Raw genomic sequence first — 23,080 nt, forward strand, 5'->3', positions numbered from 1 at the left:
CCACACCCCCCACCACTACCCAGTAATGCTCCCTTACAACCTCTTCCGTCAGGCAGAAGATACAAAGCTTGAATACACACACCAATAGATCCAAAAACAGCTTCTTCCCTGACATTGTTAGTGCTGAATGGAGTCTGTAACTTCAAACCAATCTTGCTGATGTTGATCTTGCTTTGTGCATCTCCTGTGCAGTGTCACCTGAATGCCTCTCTCTGTCTAAGCACCCTATGATCTGTACATTTTTGTTTGCTATAATCTGTCTGTACTGCTCATAAAACAAAGGTTTTCACTGTACTTAAGGACATGTGACTACAAAAAATCAAATCAAGTTTTCAAAGAAAATAATCGTAACTGCTCCAATTTATCCTCATAATTAAGCTTTCTCATCCCTGGAATCATTCTTGTAAACCTCTTCTGCACTCTCTCCTGTTAATTTATCCTTGCAAAGGTGTAGCATCCAGAACTGTACACAATACTCCAGCTGAAGTCTAACTAGTGTCTTATGTAAGTTCAGAATAACCTCTACATTCTTGTACTCTGTCTGTATTAATGAAGCCCAGAACAGTATGCTTTAAGAACAGCTCTCTCCACCTGCCCTGCCACCTTTAGTGACTTATGCACAAAATTATGCTCCTGCACACCCTTGGGAATAGTATCCTTTATTGTCTCGTGTCTCTGTACTCTTTGTACCTAAAGGTTTCACTTCACACATCTCCACGTTGAACGACCACATTTATCTGCCACCTGTCTACCCACTCCACCAACCTGTCACCAAGAACCTTCCAGAGTTCAACACTGCCCTCCTCTCAACTGACAATGCTGTCAAGTTTTGTATCAGCCACAAACTTTGAAATTGTCTTCTGCATACCAAGACCATTTATTTCTCTTCGGAAAAGCATGGGTCCCAAAACTGATTCTGAGGAACACCAATAAAAAACTTCCTCCAGCTCAAAAAGAGACCAATTAACCATTTCATTGTTTCCTATTCCTTAGGTAAATGTGTATCCATATTGCTACTGACGCCTTCGTCCAATGAGCTATACATTTTGCCACAAGGCTAGTGCGCGACACTGTATCAAATATCTTTTGAAAGTGATTAAAAAGCCAAACAGGAACATGGGTTTTAATAATGGAGACAAGATTTCCAAGGTAAGGAAGTTCATTAATAAATAGTGATTCAGCCACAACTGGATTATGGTATTCAACTCTGAGCACCAGAATTCAGGAAGAATGCCATGGCTTGAAAGAGGGTGGAGAAAAGGCTTACAAGAAAGTTGCCAGGGATCAGGAACTTCAGCTATGTGTCTCCATTCGGGCAGCTGGAATTATTCTCCTTTGACAGAGAATTTGATAGAGCTGTTCAAAATTCAAACGGTACATTTAGGGAGAAACTGTTCCTATTGGTGGGAGGGTTGAGAACCAGAGAACAACAGTTTACAGTGATCGAAAAAAATAAGCAATAGTGAGACAAGAAAAAAGCTTTTTTAAAGCTGTGAATCTGGAGTGCATTGTGAGTGTGTAGTGGAGACTTATTCAATCATGGCTTTCAAAAGGTATTGCATAGTCCTGAAGAAAAAAGCATAGCATAGCAATGGGAAAAGAGCCAGAAGTAGGATAGATTGAGTTGTTGTCACAGAGCCCTAGCACAGATATGAAAGGCTGATATCTTCCTTCTGTACTGTAACTATTCTACAATCCTATGACGTAAATGATCCAATGGCATTAGTTGAAGAGAACTACTTAAAGCGCAATGGTGATAGGATAAATAGACAAAGTCTTCATTGTGGTGGGGAGTCCAGAACTAGAGGGCATAGGTTTAGGGTGATAGGGGAAAGATATAAAAGAGACCTACGGGGCAATTTTTTCATGCAGAGGGTGGTACGTATATGGAATGAGCTGCCAGAGGATGTGGTGGAGGCTGGTACAATTGCAACATTTAAGAGGGATTTGGATGGGTATATGAATAGCAAGGGTTTGGAGGAATATGGGTCAGGCGTTGGCAGATGGGACTAGATTGGGTTGGGATATCTGGTCTGCATGGGCGGGTTGGATCGAAGGGTCGGTTTCCATGCTGTACATCTCTACGACTCTATAGCTAAAGTGCTCACCTACCTCCAAATCTAACACCTGGCTGGATTCATTCCCCAGTAGCAAATCCAATATCGCTCCTTGTTGGTTTGTCTACGTACTGTGTCAGAAAACCTTCCTGCACGCATTGAACAAAAACTGACCCATCTAAATTACTTGAACTATTGTATTCCCAGTCAATATTGGGGAAGTTAAAGTCCCCCATAACAACTACCCTGTTACTCTCGCTCCTATCGAGAATCATCTTTGCTATCCTTTCCTCTACATCCCTGGAACAATTCAGAGGCCTATAGAAAACTCCCAACAGGGTAACCTCTCCTTTCCTGTTTCTAACCTCAGCCCAAACTACCTCAGTGGATATCCTCAAACATTATCTCAACTGCTATAATACTACCTTTGATTAACAATGCCACACCCCCATCTCTTTTACCATCTTCTCTGTTCTTGCTGAAACAATTAGATCCCAGAATCTGCAATAACCATTCCTGTCCCTCCTCTAGCCATGACTCTGAAATGGCTACAACATCGAAGTCCCAGGTACCAACCCATGCTGCAAGTTCACCCACTTCCAGTGTTCCAGTTTCCTCCACATTCCAAAGATGTACAGGTTAGGTGGATTAGATGGGAAATATGGCGATAGTATAGTGGGTTAGATCTGAGTGAGATGCTCTTCAGAGGTTCAGTGAGAACTCAATGGGCCACACTGTAGCTATTCTATTAGATCTAGCAACTCAAGACTGGGTATCCATGAGACGCTATGCGCCACTGACAGCAGCAGAATTGTACTCCAATACAATCTGTAACCTCATGGCCTGGCATATCCCCAACTCAACCATTATCATCAAAGCTGGGGAATCAACCCTAATTCAATGGAGAGTACAGGAGGGCAACCTAGGAGCAGCACCAGGCATTTCCACAAATGAGGTGTCAAACTGGAGAAGCTACCAAACAGGACTACCTGCGTGTCAAACAGTATAAGCAGCAAATAATAGAGCTAAGAAATCCAACAACAAATCGATCTGATCTAAGATCTGCAGTTTTGCCACAGCCAGTTGTGAAAGGTAGTGGACAATTAAGCAACTCACTGGAGGAGGCAGCTCCACAAATATCCCCATCCGCAAATATGGAAGAACTCAATACAACAGTGCAAAAGATAAGTGCTGAATGGATAATCCATCTCAGCTTCCTCCAATGGTTCCCAGCATCACAGATGCTAGTCTTCAGCCAATTGGATTCAGTCAACATGATGAAGGACTATTGCCCGTAACATCGATTCTCCTGCTCCTCAGCTGCTGCCTGACCTGCTGTGCTCTTCCAGCACCACACTCTCATCTTCAGCATGTGCAGTCCTCACTTTCTCCACATCATATCAAGTCTATGTTAACTAACAAACACCAAACTCCACTAATCCCATTTACCTACACTCGATCCATTGCCTACTATGCCCCGGCATTTTAAGCACTCATCCACATTTGCGATTTTTGAGAAGATTTGTAGCTCAGATTGAGGTACAAGTTGTAAGTTTGCTCACTGAGCTGGTAGGTTTGTTTTCAGATGTTTCTTCACCATGTTAGATAACATCATTAGTGAGCCTCCGGTGAGGCGCTGGTGGTCTATCCCACTTTCTATTTATGTGTCTTGGTCTGTTAGAGTAGGGATATCATTTCTGGTTCTTTTTCTCAGAGGTTGGCAAATGGGGTCCAAATCGATGTGTTTATTGATGGAGTTCCGGTTTGAATGCTAGGGCTCTAGGAATTCTCTGTTTAGCCTGTTCTCGGATGGATGTGTTGTCCCAGTCAAAGTGGTGTCCTTCTTCCTCTGTAGATAAGGACACTAGTGATAGTGGGTCATGCCTTTTGGTGGCTAGTTGATGTTCGTGTTATCCTGGTGGCTAGTTTGTTGACTGTCTGTTTGACGCCGTGTTTGTTACAGTCCTTACAGGGTATTTTGTAAATGACATTTGTTTAGCTGTTTGTTGGTATAGGATCCTTTAGATTCATCAGTAGCTGTTTCAATGTGTTGGAAAGTTTGTTGGTTACCACGATACGAAGGGGCCGGAGTAGTCTGGTTGTCATCTCTGAGATGTCTTTGATGTATGGTAGTGTGGCTAGGGTTTCTGGGCGTGTTCTGTCTACTGGTTTGGGTTGGTTGTTTAAGAATCAGCAGACTGTGTTTGTTGGATACTTGCTGTTCTTGAATACACTATATCTGTATAAGTTGGCCACAAAGGCCAACCTCCCATCTATAGAATCCATCTACCAGGCCCACTTGTCAAGGAAAGGCCATCAGCATTCTCAAAGATCCATCCCACCCTGGCAAGGCTTTTCTATAACCTCTACCATCGGGGAGAAGGTACAGAAGCCTGAATACACGCTCCAGCCGGTTTCAAAATAGTTACTACCATACTGTTGTTGGAATACTGAATGGACTCTCAAACTCTTAGCATTCGCCTGCATCTGTGTTTTGGTTTTTGCTGCTGTTTACCTATTATTTATTGATCTATGCTATTTAACTATGTGATCTGCTTACATTGCTTGTAAGACAAAGCTTTTCACTGTGCTTTGGTACACATGACAATAAATTCAATTCAATTCAATATAAGTATTTTTCTTCTGCAACTCATAGTTCCTGGGTGCTGCAGTGAGTTGCGACACGTTCAAGTAAACACAACATGCCTAGAAACCTTAGTCACACTACCATACAAAGACATCTTGGAGATGACAACCAGACTACCTTAACCCCTTGGCAACATGGTAGCCCACAAACCCACCAACACACCATAACAGCTACTGATGCACCTGAAGGACCCTGTACCAACAACCAGCAAAATGAATGTCATTTCCATGCTCTATAACTCAGTTACTCTGAGTATCTATAATGGATCCAGTATCAGTATCAGATACTGAACTGACGTATCATAATTACTGTCAAATAGACAGAGAAAACAAACTATTTCTTCTTGCAAGATTTGATGTCAAACTATCCAATTAATAGGAACTGAAAAAGATCAATCTTTGCTATAATAAATTCAATTCACCTGTCACTGACTGTTCTTGGGGGTTGCTATTATCTTCCAAAAATTGATTTTAGAATACTTGCCCTCATGTAAAAATGTATTTATGACATTCATGTCCACTGCAGAAAGGAGCACAAGTCGAGACAGCTATAATAAAACTAAAATGAAGAACTGCAGATGCTGGAAACAAAAACACATTGCTGGAGAAACTCAGCAGATTTGGCAACATCTGAAGAGAAAGCTGAGTTAACACTTCGAGTCCAGTGACCCTTCAGAACAGCTGTGATGCCTGGCTGGTATCAGGGCTGCAGGGAAACCTGCAGTGACAGGGAAAGATTCAGGAGTCGTGATCCATTTAGGTAACAATGACCAAGGAAGGACAATAAAGGAAAATCTGCATATTCAGTATGAAAATCTAGACACCAAATTAAGAAGCAGAACTTCAAAGCCCATAATCTGCATTATAACCCAAGGCACATGCAAATTGGCAAAGAGGAAATCAGATTATAGACAAGAATGCAATGTGGGTCCAAGACTATTTAGCTAAGGTTAAATAAGAGATATTGTAAGACTGCAAGAACAGAGCTGGTAAAAGTGAAGTGGCAAATTAGATTAAAAGGGAGGTCAATAGAGATGCAGTGACAGACACTTAAGGGAATATTTCAGAATACACAAGATGGATAATTTCCAAGTAAGAAAAACTCCAAGAGATTTACCCACCATCTCTGATTAACTAAAAACATTACCAAACTAAAAGAAAAAGCATATCATTGTGTAAAGACAGTTAGCAGGTCAGATGATTACAAATTATTATTAACAGAATAAAAATCAGCAAAGATTCAATTAAGGAGGGAAAAATTAGAATTGAGAAGACTGGCCAGAACTATATAAAAAAAATGTATCTAGAAATATATGAAGAAGTCAACAAAGTGATTATTGATTCTAAAGAAAGTGATTGAAGAATTAATTAAAGGATAAAATTGGAAACAGCAGATGAATTGAACAGGTATTTCACATCAGTCTTCACTCCAGAAGATACAAGTAACATTCCTGAAACAGCAATCAATCAGGAAATGAAAGGGAGAAAGGAATGGAAGAAAAATTACAAGCACCAGAGAAGTGGGAATGAGAACATCATTGGACCTGTGGGCCAGAAAGAGCCAAGGTCCTGGTCAGCTTCACCGTTGGATTATGATGGAAATGGCTTGTGAGATAGTTGAAGCATTGGTTTTAATTTTCCAAATCTCCCTTGATTTGGAATGGTTTCCTTATATTTGAACATAGTGCATGTAACGTCTTTCTTTCAAAAGAGAGGGAGACAGAGAGCAGGAAACTATAGACCAGTTAGCGTAACATCTGTCATGGGAAAACTAAAGAAGCTACTATTAAGGAAGTGATAAGAGGGCACTTGAAGAAGTTCAAGCTAATTAGGCAGAGTCAACATGGTTTTGTGCAAAGATTATCATGTTTGATCAGTCTATTGGAGTTCTTTGAGTAAAACCAAAGACGAGGAGCTGAATTGGGCCATTTGGCGCATTGAGTCTGCTCTGCCATTCAATCATGGCTGATACATTTCTCAACCCCCTTCCCGCCTTAACTCTTGATTCCCTTACTAATCACAAGCCTAACTAACTGTACCTTAAATACACTCAATGACTTAGTTAGGCCACTGTTGGAATATTGCATGCAATTCTGGTCTCCTTCCTATCAGAAAGATGTTGTGAAACTTGAAAGGGTTCAGAACAAGTTTACAAGGATGTTGCTAGGGTTGGATAACCTGAGCTATAGAAAGAGTTTGAACAGGCTGGGGCTGTTTTCCCTGAAGCGTCAGAGGCTGAGGGGTGACCTTATAGAGGTTTACAAAATTATGAAGGGCATGGATAGGGTAAATAGACAAAGTCTTTTCCCTGGGGTCGGGGAGTCCAGAACTAGAGGGCATAGATTTAGGGTGAGAGGGGAAAGATATAAAAGAGATATGGGCCGGGTGCTGGCAGGTGGAACTAGATTGGGTTGGGATATCTGGTCGGCATGGACGGGTTGGACTGAAGATCTGTTTCCGTGCTGTACATCTCTATGACTCTATGACTTGTGCTTCTCAGCCCTCTCTAGCAATCAATTCCACAGACTAACCATCGCCTGATTGAAGAAAATCCTCATCTCAGTTCTAAGGGATTGTCCCTTCACTCTGAAGTTGTGCCCTTAGGTCCAAATCATTCCTACCAGTGAAAGCATCTTCTCCACGCCCTCTCAATCCAGGTTTCTCAGCATTCTGGAAGATTCAATCAGATCCCCCCCTTATCCTTCTAAACTCCATCACAGAAATACTCAGATTCCTCAACCGCTCTTCAAATGACAACCCCTTCATCCCCAGTATCATTCTTATAAACCTCCTCTGGATGCCCTCCAATACCACCACTTCCTTCCTTAGATACAGGGCCAAACACTGTTCACAGTTTTCCAAATAGTCACAGGTAGAGTGGAGAAAAATCCTGAGCGTCAACTAATCCTGAGCGTCACTGAAATCAACTAATATTTCACTTCCGGCTCCTTTGGTCACCCAGCTCACAGTTCAGAAGAACCTGTAGCCTCAAAGCCAACAATACGTGGTTTATATGAGCAGCTTTCAGCAACACAGTGCTGATCATGAAACACACACGAAGATGAAATCTACAACACTAAAACTAGAATAAAAGCTTGCGAAAATAAAGCAAGGAACACAGCTCAGCTTCCCTTTCACCTATCATTAGGCAAGTGATTGTATTGTATGAAGGATGTAATTAAACTTTTTCAGTCTTTGGAGTTTTGTAATACCAATGTTGAACAAATTCCATCACAACCTTGCCTTAATGTGGGGAATAGCATGCAATTATAAAACTCTGTTAAGTTCATCTGTGCCCGTGTAAATGGACCACAATGTTTTATTGTGCATGCGCAGGATCTGCCTTCATCAATGATATGCAGATGCATTCTGCAAAGAACGGGCCTGTGTGATGTCACAGTGCGGGGTCTTGTCAGTATTAGGAGCACACCATTACCAAATTTACAATGATGATTATACTTTCCTGCAAAACCATAACTTAGCCTTCTGCTTGCCTGGAAGAAATATAACTCCTTACATTTATGATACCATTGTAGCAAACCAGACAATCATATCAAAACTTTTCAAAAGTCGTTGTTGAGTTCACACCAGCAGAAATTATACACTGGGATCATGTATGGAATGAGAATAAGACCATCAAACAGTCTTTGATTGGGAGATACAAATCCAACCAGATGCTGAAGATAAGCAAATCTCATCCCAGTTTTCTGACTCAGAACCTGTCTTTTACCAGTGACTCAAGCTGACATTAACTAAATCAAAAAGTTTGATTCTGTAAAATGATGGGTTATGCAAATTCACTCATCACCTCTTCCCAATGGAAATGTAAAACCTCTCAGTTCAGTACTTGGGTTACACTGATTTTGACTGGGAAGAAAAGCAATGAAGTTTTACTGTTTGTTTTTGCTGCATCAGTACGGTATTACGGACCACAGCTTTCTCTGTCCAGTTACTATTCATTTTTAATGCTTTAAGACCATTTCAAACCGAGGCTGATAATAACATTCTTTATTTGATACAAAGAGTTTCTGAAATTTGGAATGTCCAACACTTGTAATGTTTTTTTCCACCTGGCTTTCAAAAATAGTCCTACTAAAACTTTATTGCACCAATCACCTTGTCATCTTCCTGGCAAAGCAGTTCAATGAACAAGACCACCTCTCTCCATCTCTAAATTTGACCATATTCATAATAAATTCCACAAGGTTAATTGGCAAAAGAATCTGGAGTGGGGAGGAAGATAACTGTTTCTACACTGAGTTATTACGATTTGAATCTGTAGTTTTCAAAAGGGATCTGGATATACAATTACAGAGGAGAGAGGTGTACAGTTATAAGGTAACAGTTGAGACTAACGGAACAGCTTTTTCAAAGAGCCATATTCAATGCGATTTCACAGCAAAACCTGATGGAATATAAAGGGGGGCACAGAGGATTCACAACTGAGATGTCTATAAGGAGACTTTCAGATATTAGCGAGTTTTGAGAAGATTTGTAGCTCAGGTTGAGGTTCTGGATGCAGGTTCTCGCTGAGCTGGAAGGTTCATTTTTCAGACGTTTTGTCACCATACCAGGTAACATCTTCAGTGAGCCTCCGGACGAAGCACTGCTGGTGTTCCCTGCTTTCTATCACTAAACAAAACAAATTAGAGGAAACCTTCAAGCCCATTAATAATACCCTTACTGGCACAAAATTCACTAAAGAGGAGGAAAACAATAACAAACTGCCATTCCTAGATGTCACATTAGAGCGAACAGTCAACAGGGAACTTCGAACCAGCGTCTACAGGAAAACAACACGTACGGACCAAATATTCAACTACAGAAGCAATCATCCCAACATCCATAAACGAAGCTGCATCAGAACAGTATTTCAATGAGTCGCTACACACTGAAGCACAGAGGAACTACGCAGAGGAAAATCACCGATACAGTATATGCAAAAAGAATGGGTACCCAATGAACGCAGTCTGCCGATTTCTTAGCAACAAACCTAAACAAGCAGACAAAACGCGTCCAGAAACCCTAGCCACTCTCCCCTACATCAAAGACATTTCAGAAATTACTGCCAGACTACTCAGACTCCTTGGCATCATGGTAGCACACAAACCCACCAACACACTAAAACAGCAGCTAATGAACTTAAAAGACCCTATACAGACAACAAGCAAAACTAATGTCATTTACAAAATACCGTGCAAAAATTGTAACAAACACTGCATTGAACAAACAGGCAGAAAACTAGTCACCAGGATACATGAACACCAACTAGCCACAAAACTACATGACCCTCTCTCACTCGTATCCTTACTTACAGATAAGGAGGGACACCACTTCGACTGGGACAACACATCCATCCTAGGACAAGCCAAACAGAGACATGCATGAGAATTCCTAGAAGCATGGCAATCTAACTGGAACTCTATCAACAAACACATTGACTTAGATCCCATTTACCACTCCCTGAGAAAAAGAACAGGAAAAGATATTACTACAAGAAATGATGTCACTACAGGAAATTACATTACCAACCCAAGGAAACCCAAACATATAAACACCAGCAGTGCTTTGTCCAGAGGCTCACTGAAGATTTTACCAAGTATGGTGACGAAACGTCTGAAAATGAACCTTCCAGCTCAGCGAGGAAACCTACATCCACTTTCAGATATCTATAAGGAGAGATTATTGAACTGTCACAATGCTTCAAATAAATGCATATGAACTTCCAAAGCCTTGCACACTTCTCCACATGGTACAGATCTAGGACATCAACAATTAAATCATATGGCTACTGTAATAAGAATGAATTGAGTTTAAGGAAACCAGAATTAGCTCTTTAAAACAGAATGAACGTTGAAAGGTAACCCTGATCTGGGCAATACAGCTACCAGAAGTCCTGCGAAGTCATGGAAGGAATAAACAATGAGAAGTCTCAGCCCTGACTTCTCTTTGTAATACCCAGCTGTTGGTTCAGAGTAGCATCAACTTGCTCCCTAACTTGACCCTGGTGAATATGCAGCAAGGGAGGAAAAAGGAGTAGGACTAAAATCAAAGGTATTTTAACCCTTGATTTAAAAAAAATTCAAGCCCCTAAAGAGCATGCGTTTTTAATATTTATCTTACAAGGAACATAATCAAAGGGGGCCACAGATAAGTGATAACTAATGGCCAATGATACATTCTGCATTGTTTTTGAACTAACATCTTGCTGTGCTGCAGAATGGATACAGTTTCTTTCAGTGGTCCCCTTCCATTAAGCAGAAAAGCCAAATAAGAATTACAGATCACTACCAGTCAACACGGTGGCCTCAAATTATAACACAGTAAGAACTACACGCCCGCCAAATCACCCTGGAGTATAATTAACAACCAGACTGAAGCAGAATGCTCGCAGAGCACAACGTACCGAGCAATACACCCACGTTTCCACATACGCATGTGGATATTTCCAGGAGACTGCTGCTGACACCAAGCCAGAAAATGCTTACCTCGCCAAATGCTCCTCGGCCAATGACTTTCAGGATTTCGAAATCTTCCTTGTGGAGCCGCATCTGCTTCACCTTAACAGTAAAAGGCTTGGCTGAAAGAAAACATAAACACAAGCATTACTTCACATTAAAGGAATGCAGAAAGAGGCTATGAAACACAGCACAGAAAATAAGCTGGAGTGAACAAATAGCTGACACTTCACCTTAACACTTGCAGCAGTTACCAATTCATAATACATCTTAGAAGGAATGGAGTGGTGTTGAAGCCTGTGAATGAAATGTCGATCTGATCCTGTGCCCTTTACGTGTGTACATTATCACTTCCAGCAAACCACAACCAAAACTATCCAATAAGACCAGTGTGGAATTCATTAAGCGTAAGAAAAATGAGCTTCAAGAGCTATTCAGACATTTTCAAATTCCATGCTTCATTTCTTTCTGTATTTTTCCTCTTATCCCATCCCAAAACCATTGATGCACAAGAAGTTCCAGCTTCATCTATAACAACTGCTGCTTGAAAAGGGCTGAAGTACATCAGCCCACATCACTGGGTAACATACATTAACCTTTGTAATTTCTTCCATTGTCAAAATGGGGTCGCTATGCATTAGTGGATGCAATCACCAAGCAGAATGTCAAATACGTTTTAATGTATTATGAGCTATCCAAAATTCCAAGTAACTTCAGTTAAATTATTGGTCTGCATTTTTCTCTGATATTCTGAGCACTTTTGATAGTGTTGTGAACATCTGGTGCATAGCTCACGTTAATATCTCAGAAGTGGTGCTCATTTCCCTAAGAGTTCTACTGTCAAGGCAAATGTAATTAAAATGGCAGGCCTTTTACAACGGAATTGGAAATCACTTGGGATTAAAGGAATCAAAGGATATGGGGGAAAGCAGGAACAGGCTAATGAGTTTGAGGATCAGTCATAATCATAATGAATGGAGCAGCTCAAAGGACCAAATGGACTTCTCCCGTTGCTATATTTTATAATTCTATGCTAAAACACCCAAAATAAAACAGGAGTTCAAAAGGTTACCCATGTTTGTTGAATAGAGTTTGCTTAGAAGAAACAGATATATAAAACAGTACATGAGACTACCTAGCTGGAGAAATTGTAAATGAGAAAGAGTTAGCATAAAGGTCAGTGTGAGGATAGTCCAGACCAGGCTGCATCATAATGGATAATGATGGAGCTTAGTAAAGTTCTCTGGTTTCAATTTAGTTGGGTGCTTGCTTAAGAAGAGTTTTAGTTACAGTTTGGAACTTGTGTGGTTTGCAGCTCATTGAGAGACATTAGCCAAAATAAATTAATTGCACCTGCACTGTCAGGAGAATAAAATACTAATTTCATCTCTGACCATATGGAATGCGGGTAAGGCTTAATCTCAGTTTGAATCTTGCAGAGGAACAGAAACTGGAGGACTGCCTAGTTTGAAATTAACAGGAAAATCTATAGTCGATATCACAGTACCCTTTCAAAAAACAAGAGTAGCCTGGAAACACTGAAAGGGACAGAGGCCACCCAAGCAAGAAATGGCAAACAGAAGCTTCACCTCTGAGAACAGTTAGAACTGAGGAAAATTCTCCAGTGGACAGTAACAGTGGTCCCTGCAGAAGTTAATAATTTGAAGATGAAAGTGTTCTATAAGTTGGAGGTGCCATTGATGGACTGGGGTGGACAAAGTTAAAACTCACACACCACCCGGTTACAGTCCAACAGGTTTATTTGGAAACACTAGCTTTTGGAGCGCCACTCCTTCATCAAATGGTTGTGGAGGTTAAGACCATGCTCAGAGAATTTATAGCCAAAGGAGTCCATGTGATACAGTAAACAATCTTAGGTTAACGAGTTTTGAGAAGATTTGTAGCTCAGATTGAAGTTGAGGATGTAGGTTCACTCACTGAACTGGAAGGTTCATTTTCAGATGTTTCGTCACCATATTAGGTAACATCCTCAGTGAGCCTCCAAATGAAGCACTGGTGATGTAGCCCGCTTTCTATTTATATGTTTGAATTTCCTAGGGCTGGTGATGTAATTTCCTGTGGTGACATCATTTCCTATGGTAATGTCATTTCCTGTTCTTTTTCTTAGTGGGTGGAAAATGGGATCCAAGTCAATGTGTTTGTTGATAGAGTTCCGGTTGGAATGCCATGCTTCTAGGAATTCTCGTGTGTGTCTCTGTTTGGCTTGTCCTAGGATGGATGTGTTGTTCCAGTCGAAGTGGTGTCCTTCCTCAACTATATGTAAAGATACTAGTGAGAGTGGGTCATGTTGTTTTGTCTCTAATTGATGTTCATGTATCCTGGTGGCTAGTTTTCTGCCTGTTTGCCCAATGTAGTGTTTGTTAACGGTTCTTGCAAGATTTATTTGTAAATTACATTATTGTACAAACACACACGAGAATTCCGAGAAACATGGCATTCCAACCGGAACTCTATCAACAAACACATCGACTTGGATCTCATTTACCACTCCTGAGAAATAGAACCGGAAATGACATCACCAGAGGAAATGATGTCACCACAGGAAATTACATCACCACCCCTAGGAAACTCAAACATATAAACAGAAAGTGGGCTACACCACCAGTGCTTCATTCCGAGGCCTGAAAATGTTGCCTAACGTGGTGAGAAACATCTGATAACGAACCTTCCAGCTCAGCGAACAAACCTACATCCAGAATCTTAGATTACAACTTTCATTTCTTATAATGGGATACGCCGGTTTCAGTTCTTTGATCTGTAAATCCCAGAATTTCTTTTAAATGACATTTTCAAGATAGTTCGGTCTTTTAAACAATAGGTGTGAAATCCTGGGGCATGGTACATTGGCGAGACTGAGCAGACGCTACGACAATGAATGACTGGACATTGCACAACAATCATTACGCAGGGGTGTTCCCTCCCATTCAGGGAACACCTAAGCAGTCCAGGATATTTGGCCTCGGACCTTCGGGTGACTGTCCTCCAAGGCGGACTTTTGGACAAGCAACAATGCAGAGTGGCTGAGCAGAAGCTGTTAGCAAAGTTCGGTACCCATGGGAATGGCCTCAACTGGGACCTTGGGTTCATCTCACACTATAAGTGACCCCACTGCACGATTCTCTCTCTCTCACACACACACACACACACAGCCCCTCCCTCATACACAAGCTCTCTCATATACACACCCTCTCACACATACCCCATCACACTCACACTTAACCAAACTTCCACACACACAAATATACACACATTCAGTCATGTGCATTCACATCCGCATGCGCACACTCACATGCACATTCAATCTGTCGCTTCTACATACGTACACATATGAGCTTATAGAGTGAATTTGTTTTTGCAGAATCACATTTTATTTTGCTCAAAACTGCATGAATCCAAGTAAAACTCGGTAAAACTATACAGAGGGTTTGTCAGTCTGACATAGCATTGGGACACAGATAGACCTCACGGCGAAAGTGAGTATTGCAGATACTGGAGATCAGAGTCAAGATTAGAGTGGTGCTGGAAAAGCACAGCAGGTCAGGCAGCATCTAAGGAGCAGGAAAATCAACGTTTCGGGCAAAAGCCCTTCATCAGGAAGGCTTTTGCGCGAAACGTCGATTTTCCTGCTCCTCGATGCTGCCTGACCCGCTGTGCTTTTCCAGCAGCTGAACTATCTTGAGAATGTAATTTAAAAGAAGTTCTGGGATTTACATATCAAAGAACTGAAACCAGCAAATCCCTTTTTAAAAGATGGAAGTTTTAATGTAAGATTGTTTACTGTATCACATCTATATGACACTGGACTCCTTTGGCTATAAATTCTGTGAGCATGGTCTTAACCTCCATAACCACCTGATGAAGGAGCGCTGCTCCAAAGGCTAGTGCTTCCAAATAAACCTGTTGGATTACAACCTGGTGTTGGGTGATTTTTAATTTTGTGTTTTATAAGAAAATTCTTGAGGGAAGTAGGTAGTAAAGAAAAACAGAACTTGCCAGAAAAGCTCAGCAGGTCTGGCAGCATCTGTGGAGAGAAATCAGAGTTAACATTTTGGATCGAGGACCCTTCCTCAGAAATCAGAACTTGGCCCAAAACGTTAACTCCGACTTCTCACTACAGATGCTGCCAGACCTGCTGAGCTTTTCCAGCAATTTCAGCTCTTGTTTCTGACTTACAGCATCCTCAGTTCTTTCTGGAGATTTTTAAAAATAGGATGTAAACCCGAGTGCGTAACATGCATAGTTATAAACCTCATTTTAAAATTAGTAGTGTTTGTTTTATTTAATTCTTAAATGCAAAATCGGCAGGAGTTCAGGCAACTATAAAATCTATAGTTTCATCTATATAAATGAAAAATACATCAAAGTACAAACTGCTGTGCAAATGTTGATAATTAACAATGCTTTGGGGAAAAGTGTAAGTAAGGACTTTAACTGAACTATCATGTACAATGGCGGTGAGGAGGTTGAGGTCTCCACTTTAGCAGTGTTAGACGGAATAAAAAATCAGTAGCCCACTAATTGTAAACTTAACTCTCTTGTTTTAATTGTTTTACGGGAATTTGCCACTGGCCAAGTTAACATTTGTTGTCCACCCTTAAGTGCCGCTTGAACTGAGTGGCTTTCTACGGCCATTTCAGAGGGCAGTTATAGGTCAAACACATTGATATGGGTTTAGAATTACACATAGGCCAAACCAGTTAAGAACAGCAGATTTCCTTCCCGAAAGGACATTAGTGAACCAGATAAGTTTTTATAACAATTGTTGGTGTTTTTGTGCAAGGTTCCCCCAATTTCCTTTTCCCTGTAGAACTGTGGCTCGAGCACTCTGAATTACTAGCCCAGTGACATTACTAAATCCCAACTTCTCTTATTTGCTGGGTACTATAGTTGTGTAAGGCACTTAGAAGTACAAGTTTGCTCATTTTTTCATTATCTGCAGTCCTACTTGTGAACAATTTCCCTGTTGTGGAAAGACCAGACAAGATACCAGGAAATGTTCTATGTACACAACCTTATCAAATGACGCACAAGTGAACCCATGCAACAAGACACCCACATCCAAGTAATCTTGGATCTGCCATGTCTTAAGTGGCGCTACATGATTGAACATACCAATTATAATGTCAACAATTATGAGAGCCATTGACAATCACGCAATAAATGTGAAGTGATAATGTCATGAATGTAAATCTGTTAGCATGGACAATGGAGCAGTTAACTATATTAAGCAACAAAAGCAAGTCTTATCATCTTCCCCTGACATTCAACACTACACAAACTAAACCTCCCAACAGAGAGGCACTTTGGGGGGTTTAACATTGATCAGAACTGAACTAGAACAGCTATGTAGATTCTGTGGCTAAAAGTCAAGGTTAGAAGCTTGGAATTCTGCAGTGAATAACTCATTTTCTGACTTTCCGAAGCCTGTCACCGTCTACAAGATATAAATCAGGAGTGTGATGTGAGTTTGCCAGAATGTGTACAAGCCTTGCAACACTCAAGATGCTCAAAAGTGTCAGATCTAAGCAGCCCAGTTAATCGGCAACCTTATCAAACCACAGTCACAAAGTGTTAGAATGGTGTACGATATTTCACCAGCAGAAACAATTTGTCTACATTTATTCTTTTAAATATGTTTATTAAATTAGTCTACATTGATAAATTAACTAAAATCGGTCAGGATGGAGAAGGAGACACAAGTCAGATTAAAACTTGCTTCCTAGGAGAAAGTGAGGACTGCAGATGCCGGAGATCAGAGTCAGAAGTGTGGTGCTGGAAAAGCACAGCAGGTCAGGCAGCATCCGAGGAGCAGGAGAATTGACATTTCGGGCATAAGCCCTTCATCAGGAATGAGGCATGTGAGCTGGGAGGGCTGAGGGGGTGGGGTTGAAGGGATAAGGTAGCTGAGAATGCAATAGATTGATGAATTCATGACTTTATCACTTCACATTTATTGCATGATTGTTAATGGTTCTTGTAATTGTTGACATTATAACTGATACGTTCAACTCCCCCTCCCACTCTCCTACTCCTCGGATGCTGCCTAACTTGCTGTGCTTTTCCAGCACCACACTCGTGACTTTAAAACCTGCTTCCATCAAGCAGATGGCTGAATAGGTTTCCTATGAGATACAGAAAAACAGAAAAGATAATAAAAATACTGAAAGATCTGCAAAACTGCCATGTCTGTACACTTCCCTATGATAAGTATCAGGCTTCGAGGTCTATCCAAAGCAAACATTTTACCGAGCCCAAAACCCAAAATTTAACAAGCAAAGGGAATGCTTCTTGTACTTCTTGAAACATGCACTCTCAGTTCAGCAAAAGAAGTTAAGATATTCAAGGATTCTCTCGAAGAATCATTCAGAAAAAGAAAACATTGTTGTTGGATCAAATTCAGAAACTCCTATCCAAAGAGCAATGTACAATTAAAAATGGTGGCCTTGCCAGCAATGCTCATATCCTGTAATATGATGAAACTTCTGTGGGGATTTTTTTTCATTCTTCACATTTTTTAAATTCAGTAATGGGACGCTGGTTTTACTGGCCAGGGCAATATTTATTGCCCATCCCTAATTACCCAGAGAGCAGTTGAGTCAACCATATTGCTGTGGTCTGAAGGCACATGTGGGCCAGACCAGGTAAGGATGGCAGATTTTCTTCCCTATAGGATATTACTGAATCAGATGGGTTTTTCCGAGAAGCGGCAACAGTTTTGTGGTAATCATTAGACTCTTAAACTCATTTTTTTTTAATTCAAATTCCACAATCTGCCATGGCAGGATTTGAACCTGGGTCCCCAAAACATTACCCAAATTTCTGGATGAACAGCCAAGTGATAATACCACCAAGCCATCATGTCCTCTAATCCTCTGCAGCCTTGTAAATTAGCACCTCTGTATACTGTAACATTCAGGTTCAAAATATCCAAGAGTTGAAGCATTTGGTCTTGCCTCAAAACAGGAGTTGGTCAATGGGCAGCAATTAGCCAGGTACTTAGTCGAGAGCCATGGAAAAGGAAATGTGGCGAGCTCTACATAACTGAAGTGGTGTTATTAGTTCTGAGGAGCCTGAGTGGGAAGGTCACATAAGCCCAGTTTTGTAGCAGTATGTAATTAGGGTTCAGAGAAGCCAGGGGTGCAATTGCTCATTGGTACTGGGCAGTTGTGGCCTGGGGAAGCCCTGGGACAGTTATCAGTTCACTGGAGCTGAAACATACCTGCCTGTTAGAGAACTGAGAGTTGGCCAAACAGAAAGCAATAGGTAGTAGCAGGGGCAAAGGTATGCAGTTGAGCAATAAGTTTCCACACAGCACAACATGGCAACAGGAATTGTGATTGCTGTAGTTGTGCAAAAAGCCATCATCCTGACAATATCTAATTGGCTCCTTGATAGCCAAACAGCTTGCGGGTGTGAACAATGCAGGTAGAAGCACTGGGACTGCTGAAGAGCAGGTGGTGTACCTTCTTCTCCACCCCTCCACTGCAAACCACTCCCCCCCCATCTAATGAAACACCTCAAGCTCGAAGAATGCCAGTGTATTTTCTCCCACTGGTTGCTGTAAGCTCTTTCTTTTAACTAAGAAGTTAGAGATCACATAGTCATGAACAAGTCATTCTGGGTCACCCATGAAGTGAGAGAACCTGAAGGAAAAGACTGAGGAACTGAAGGACATGGGAAACAAAAGGTACATCCATCAAATCCTGAGGATTGCTGCTGTTGAATTGTTTTGCTGCTATTTTTTCCACTCTACACATAAACCAATTTTTCTGTGCCTCTCTGTGTGTAAATGTCTGGGTGTGAAGGTGTGCATGTGTGCTACTGTGTGTATACGTATTTACAGAGATCTCAGAAAGGAATTTAGAGTTTTGACCCAGAGTTGTATGTCAACAGTACATTGTTCAGTGCTTGTAATAAGTAGTCGTTTTTGTTAAGTACTGAAACCTGGTCTGTGTTTTCTGGATAGACCCAGGCTATCAACAGGTAAATTAGAGTGTTTCTGTACTTAGCTAAGATTTCTAATTTTTGTGATGCCTCCAAAAACAGCAGGGCTTGATTTCCAGCATTCTACCTTTTGAGGCATAACTACAGGGAGAAAGATAATAGGTGACCACCAGGCAGAGTAAAAGTATCAGGCAGATAGAGTAAGAATTGAATATTGATCCTGATCCTTCTGAGGTGCAATCCATCTTGTTTGCTCACATCCCATCTTCATAATGCATCAAAAATCCCTCTGACCTACAGCCTCTCTTCAGCCACATGTTAATCCAGTCATTGTGGCAATGGGAATACTCCTAAAATAATTACTTTACGGTCCTGCCTATGAAGTTATTTCTTTTCTCCCTGTATTTTATTTGTAGGATCACATTCCACTCTTTACTTATGTCATTGAAATTGACATGTACCAAAAATCCTCCCCCATCAGAACGTCATCAATGTCTTGCAGCCACTCAGTAAAATCCTTAACTCTGGCACCACAATGGCAACATATCATCATGGTGTCATGTTGGTGGCCACAGAAACATCTATCTGATCCCCTTCCATTGAATTCCCCCATCACTATTGCTCTCTCAATGTTTTTCTTTCTCACACCTCAATTGTACAAGTGAGCTACTTATGGTGCCATGACCTTGGCTCTTGCCACATTTCTGAAAAACCACTTTCTCTGCTTCAATATCCAAAGTCTTAGTATATCAGTCAGAGAAGGTGATAGACGCAGGAGATTGTTACATTATCTGCCTCTTACTTTTACTCTGCCTGGTGGAAACCCATTTTCTTTCTGTCTGTGCACTCTTTATATTTACTACCATACTGTTCAAGCACTATACTCAGATCTCAGTCTTGCTGATGGCACACAGTGACACCAACCACTGATCAATCCAAAACTGGACTGGCACACATGGCCACCCTGGTCACTGGAACTATCCCTGACTTCCTATACTACACAGGAGGATATTCCCTTTGACTGATCTGTCTTGTTATAAATTACTCTGAAATTATTCCCTGTACCTTTACTTCATCAAAGTTATCGATCAAAAATGTACTGGAGACCTTACATTTATGATTACACTTTAAACATTACTTAATCAAAATTAAAGACCAACAACAGCTGCTCAGCAATCAACTCAACCTTCCTGTTATATCATTCTTAGGCCTCCTTGTAGTACAGTGGTACTGTCCCTACCCTTGAACCAGGAGGCCCAGATTCAAGTCCCACCTGCTCCAAAAGTGTATAATAACATCTCTAAACATGTTGATTAGAAAAATAGGTTTTAAAAAAATCCACTCTTGGATTTTTTTTTCAAACTCAGCCCAACAGCCAAGTAAGATCTGATTCTAGCTGGCTGCTTCTCTCCCAACTGCAGCTCAGTAAAGGTCCTGGTTAAATAAAGAATGTCAATGTTGTCACCGCCCATTTCAGTATCCAGTGTCTTTAGATGTCTTAATATCAAATAGAATGAATCAAATGAAACAAAAACACAAACTGCTGGAGAAACTCAGCACGTCTAGAAGTATCAGTAAAAAGAGAAACAGTGACCCTCTGGCAGAACCGTTCTGACGGTTCATCCATCTTGGCCTGCTCCTGAAGTTCTCAGTATCACAGACAACAAGTTTAAAATCAATTCAATTCACACCATGTGATAGCAAGAAATGGCAGAAAGCACTGGATACAACAAAGGTTATGGCTCCTGACAGCAATCAGCAATAACACTGACAATCTATATTTAAAAATGTGCCGCATCCCTGTTCCAGTTCAGGTACAACATTGGTATCTTCCAACAAAGTAGAAATTTGTCCAGCTATGTACTGTCCGGAAAAAGTAGGATGGATTCCAACGCAGCCAAGTACTGCCAAATAACATATTCTTGACCATCAGCAAAGTGATGAAAGGATTAGTTGTCATTACTAACAAGTGGACATCTCAAAAGAATAACTTGTGCAATGATATGAATTTGGCTGACCTCACTAAAGCCTTGGTGCAAAAATTGATGAAAGAATCATCACCTTTGAGTGAACAGGACATCAAGGAACATAGCTGATGACTGCACATGTTCTGCACAAATTGTGACTCCTTGGATATTGATGTCCAGATATGCAAGACTTGGACAATTATCATGGCTTGGGTTGAAATGTGGCAACTAACATTTGGATCACACAACTGTCAGACAATGACCACTTCTAATAAACGTTCTACCCATCACCCCTTGACATTTAAAGGAATCATCATTGGTGAATCCCCACAACCAACATGCTGGGAGTTACCATTTACCAGAAGCTTAACTGAACTAGCCATATAAATAAAACATAGAACTGTGGATGCTGGAGATCTGAAACAAAGTCAGAAAGTGCTGGAGAAACTCAGAAGATCTGGCAGTATCTGTAAAGAGAAAGAAAAAAGTTAATACTTTGAGCCCAGCGACTCTTATGGCCACAAGAGTAGTGCAGAGGCTAGGGATCTTGTAGCAAGCAATTCACCTCCTGTCTTCCCAAAACCTGTCCATCTGCAAAGCACAAGGCAGGCGTGTGATGCCCGGATTAGTGTTGCTTCAACATTTGAGAAGTTCAACCCAATCCAGGATGATCCCAAATAATTGGCAACACATCCACCATTTCACTGTGTAAGATCATAAGAAACAGGAACTTAAATAGGTTGTTCAATCCATCGAGCCTGCTCCACTATTCAATAAGATCATGGCTAATCTGACATTCCTCATTTCCACCTTCCCTCTTGCTCCTCAGAATTCTTGATTCCTTTACTGATGAAGAATCCATCTATCTAGCTATCTCAGCCTTAAGCATACACAAGAACTCCGTCCTCATACATCTCTGTGGCAAGGAGTTGCAAAGACTCTCATCCCTCAATTCCTCCTCATCTCAGTCATAAACTGGTGCTCCTTTATTCTGAGATAATGGTACTAGACTCTATTAAGGGGTAACATCTTCTTAGTATTTACCCTGTCAAGCCCCTTCAGAATCCTGTATATTTCAACGAGATCACTTCTCATTCTTCTAAACTCCAATGTGTAGAGTCCCAACTTGCTTAGCCTTTGCTCATAAGATGCACTGAGTATATGAATAGGAAGGGTTTAGAGGGATATGGGCCAAGTGCTGGCAAATGGGACTAGATTTGGTTAGGAAATCTGGTTGGCACGGACAAGTTCCATGCTGTACATCTCTATGACTCCATAAGTCTCCTAGAACATCACCTTCCAAACCCAAAATCTCGACCAGTGGAAGGACATGGGCACAGGAACATCACCACCTGCAAGTTCCCCTGCAAGCCACACACCATCATGACTTGGAAGTATATCGCTGTTCCGTCATTGTTGCTGTGTCAAAAGCTTCTGCCCTAACTACACTGTGCGTGCCCCTTCGCCCCAAAGACTGCAGGAGAAGTCAGCTTACCTCCTTCAGGAAAATTAGGAATAAACAGTAAATTCTGGTTTAGTTATCAGACAGCCACACCCCTGAATAAATAAAAACTGTATGAGAACAGTGAAGGAAAGCCACTGTTGAGAGAGAAGGTCAGCCTTGGTCTGACTGAACCACATAGCAGGTTCAAGGGTCGAAATGACCGGCTCCCGCTCCTGCTCCTCTATTGCTTTATTCTCATAATCTCAATCAATTCCCTGGACAAACTTGTGAGATGTCTGCAATCACTGCACTTACCTCAGGGTGGTGCTAAACAATCCTAATGCTCAATAAATGTGGAAACTTTCATACTCACAACTCACTAAGCTATGAAATCTCTGCAGTTTGCCCGATATGGAATGTAAATTCTTTTCCCATTGACACCTATGATACTGCTTTTTTTCAGTTGTAAAGTTGACCCAAAAAAGGGCTGGAAACTGCACAAGGCATTACAATACTGAGAATATTATATTAGCTAATAGAAAT

At 41.1% G+C, this 23,080-nt stretch overlaps 1 protein-coding gene across 18 annotated transcripts in view; it reads right to left on the reverse strand.

Annotated features, from left to right (window-relative positions):
• LOC122548528 (serine/threonine-protein kinase MRCK alpha-like) overlaps positions 1 to 23,080 on the reverse strand; it is a 595,544-nt gene that overhangs the window by 386,096 nt on the left and 186,368 nt on the right. For all 18 annotated transcript variants that reach the window (XM_087984221.1, XM_087984211.1, XM_087984208.1 and 15 more), the window contains exon 2: positions 11,192 to 11,283. In XM_087984221.1, the coding sequence (XP_087840347.1) occupies positions 11,192 to 11,283 (92 nt within the window). The remainder of the gene's footprint in view (positions 1 to 11,191; positions 11,284 to 23,080) is intronic.

This window comes from Chiloscyllium plagiosum, unplaced genomic scaffold (genome assembly GCF_037043375.1).
Source record: "Chiloscyllium plagiosum isolate Xiang-an unplaced genomic scaffold, Cpla_swu_hap1 HiC_scaffold_3, whole genome shotgun sequence".
Taxonomy (NCBI): domain Eukaryota; kingdom Metazoa; phylum Chordata; class Chondrichthyes; order Orectolobiformes; family Hemiscylliidae; genus Chiloscyllium; species Chiloscyllium plagiosum.